At 45.1% G+C, this 3,380-nt stretch overlaps 1 protein-coding gene across 1 annotated transcript; it reads right to left on the reverse strand.

Moving 5' to 3' along the window:
• Positions 1 to 232: 232 nt before the first annotated feature.
• Positions 233 to 1,508, reverse strand: LOC119694012 (fork head domain transcription factor slp2). Its single transcript, XM_038119371.2, has one exon. It carries the CDS (start codon positions 1,419 to 1,421, stop codon positions 558 to 560), a length of 864 nt encoding a protein of 287 aa, XP_037975299.2. The 5' UTR covers positions 1,422 to 1,508; the 3' UTR covers positions 233 to 557.
• Positions 1,509 to 3,380: the final 1,872 nt, after the last annotated feature.

The following is a 3,380-nucleotide window of genomic DNA, read 5'->3' on the forward strand; positions in this document are numbered from 1 at the left end:
GCACTACCTGAGATGACAATTTTAAATTGAATATCATCATCAAATCATCTACCTACACGTGCAAAACCAATGTATTTTTAGTAATTATAGAGTTATGTAAGTAGGTTGAATTATTATGATATTATTTTAGAATGATTTATCTTATTGTCGTATTAAATGCGCCGTTGTTGGTCGGTTATTCATTCATTTGGGGCTGGAGGCCCGGAGCAGGTAGGGAAATAAAATATATTTGTATGTTTGGAACAATACTCTTCATTTATTCATTATAACTCTTTATCTTAAGCCTAACTTAATACTATTTCAATAAATATACACATCTCTCAATACTTTAAACAGCTATACAATTCACTAATAACTTATTCGGTAAACATCGGAATGCTAGGTGAGGTACCTACATACATAGAGCAGCAATGCAGTTTACTAATATTGCAGACAATGTCGGTGCGAGAATACAACACTAAGCCGATTACCTCATCTACAGCCACTGGTCCTTAGCACGCTAGGTATAAACTAGATCACAGATATGTCGGGGGCCCGGGGGCCGGGGGCGGGGGCGATCAGTGCCGCGACAGCACCGGCACCGGCTTGTAGATGTGCGGCGAGCGCGGGTGCGGGGGCAGCTCGGGGCTGGAGGCGCCGGAGGTGGGCGGCGACGCGGGCAGTGCCGGCGGCGACACGGGCAGCAGCGGGGTCTGCTGCAGGAAGGGCCCGGGCAGGCGCTCGTACAGCGCGGGCGGGTAGGGCAGCGCGCCGTACGGCAGCGCGTCGCCGCGGAGCGCGGGGTGCAGCGCGGGCTTCAGCTGCATGGGCGCGTACCGCTGGTACAGCAGCTGCGAGTAGAGCCCCACGAGCTGCGAGTAGCCGGGCGGGTAGGCGGGCAGCAGCGGCCGCTTGTAGCACGCGAGGCGCGCGCGGCCGCCCAGCGCGGACCGGCGCCGCAGCTTGCCCGTCGTGCCGCCGATGAACACGTCCTCGGCGCTGGCGTCCAGCATCCAGTAGTTGCCCTTGCCGGGGTCGTCGTAGTGGCGCGGCACCTTCACGAAGCACTTGTTGAGGCTCAGGTTGTGGCGGATGGAGTTCTGCCAGCCCTGGCGGTTCTCGCGGTAGTAGGGGAAGTTGGTCATGATGTACTCGTAGATGCCGTTGAGCGTGAGTCTCTTCTCGGGGCTGTTGCGGATGGCCATCATGATGAGCGCGTTGTAGCTGTAGGCGGGCTTGTCGTGCTTGCCGGGGGCGGGCGCGGGGGACGCGGGGGTCTCCGTGCCGGTCACGTCCAGCTCGCAGTCGCTGGCCTCGCACTCCGGCTCGGAGGGCTCGGAGGGCGCGCCGGCGGACGAGGCGCTGGGCGACGCCGGGGCCTTGCTCTCTGCGTGATTCATCAGAATCGCGTTTATACTGAAATCTCCTTCGAACTTCACCATATTGACCACTTTATAACACAGAAGCAAAATAATAAGAGCGCGCTGCGCGTGCGTGTACACTGCGAGCGACGAGCAAACTGAGGCGTGGGGCGGCTGGCGACGGCATTTATACCGGGCCGCGGCGGCGCCGCCCCTGTAGCTCGGGGCTCTCGCGGCGGCCAATAGCGGCTCGAGCTTTCGTTACATAGCCCCGCCCCCGCGCCCCTCCACTCCGAGCTTCAGTCCACACGCTGCACTCGACTACACTCAAGTTTTGCTTTTTATTTTACTGCACAATCTTCCCCGGTCTCCGACTAGTTAGTTTATTTAGCACATTATTGTCCTTTTAGTATGTTAGAGCCGTAATATAAAGCGCTTGCGACAATAACTGATTGTGCTTAAATGCATTAAGTAGGTACAATAAGTTAGTGATTAACCCGTTAATTAATGAATTTTGAACTTTCCAATTCACTGCTAATAGATGCGGACGTAAGAAAGTGCCTTGGAGAATTCTGAGACTTGTCTTCTGTTTTTTTCTTTTCTGTCTCTAGTAGGTATCTATCTTTTGTTTTTGGGATGTAAATTTGAGCAAAGCTGCTAAATTGCTGAGATATGAAGGCAGAACTAAACCTCCCCCGGTGCCGGTCGTAGTGTTCAAATGATGGGTTTATTTTTAAACAAAATTTTAATGGGACATGCTCTCGAGTCTAGGTATAAAATAGTAGCTTTTTCAGCGAGTCAAAAGAATATCACGTCGTATTTTTTTAAAGTAGCTTTTGTGCAAGTCTGCCATGTAAACTGTAACAGTAATGTTTTTCATAGGTATATTACCAATGTATGGGTTTCGTGACTAAGTATTACTCCAAACTCACATAATTTTGCCTTTACGAATATACCTACTACATACAACAGTTACGGGCAGTAAAAAAGTTCCAGAGAAAAGCTCCATTTACTCCTATACGGAAAAAAACGAATTTAATGACGCCTTCTGCACTAAAACATAAATATTTTGATCAAAATCTAAAGTTTCAAAAAAGGGCCGTTTGGTGTGTTAGCATTTTGTAAGTGGAACTGTTTGTTTGCACGTGAGTCTATTATATTAATGTAATTAATTGTCCTTTATGCCGTATTGTTGAGTCAATGACAAACATGCGATATCTACAGAGATTGCTTATTGTAAATATCCGTAAATATGGATTTTCCGAGATATCAGTTGTAGACCTACTTGTGGATACTCGTTATCTCTACCGCTGAGGCCGTAACGTAATCGTATATTTTATTTATATTATACTTGTATTATGAAAATAATTAGTGTTATATCTCAATAACTTTTAAAATAAGAAATAATTATGTAGTTATCAATATACATATATCTAATCTTTAATCTTTACCGTAACTATCTAGACAAGTACATATTACAAATGTATACCTAAGTACAGTTCGTCTTAAATAAACGAGCCTTTTGTATAGGTACTTAGGTATTACTTTAAAGTCTACAGTCCGTCTACTTATAAAGTCATGAAATTAAAGAGACCTATTTTGAAAAGCGAGTTTTAGTTATTGAAAATGGCATCTTTATTTTTTACCAAAAATCACTCTACACAATCGCTTTCTTCCTATTTCCTATAAATTCATAAAAATAATGATTGAATTGTAGGCATTATTTATATGTATGCCTTGAGAGTTTGGTAAACTTCTTTGTGTTGGTATTGAATGGATAAAGGCAAAATTAAGTAACAAGTACCCACTTGCCAAAGCTCACGTAATAAGCAACAGCTTAAATAATGTACCTAACCTACCTACGTACGGGAATCGGGAAGTGACTATCTCAAAACCACTTCTAATGTCTACATTTACCTACCTAAATATTGTATGTATTTCCAGACGTCTCGTGACTATTACTAGTACTATAAAGGTTGGGCTTTATAATTATTACAAATTTATAATAAACTATATTTCTTCTCAACTCATATAGCTACT

The sequence above is a fragment of the Plutella xylostella genome, chromosome 12, assembly GCF_932276165.1.
Source record: "Plutella xylostella chromosome 12, ilPluXylo3.1, whole genome shotgun sequence".
NCBI lineage: Eukaryota > Metazoa > Arthropoda > Insecta > Lepidoptera > Plutellidae > Plutella > Plutella xylostella.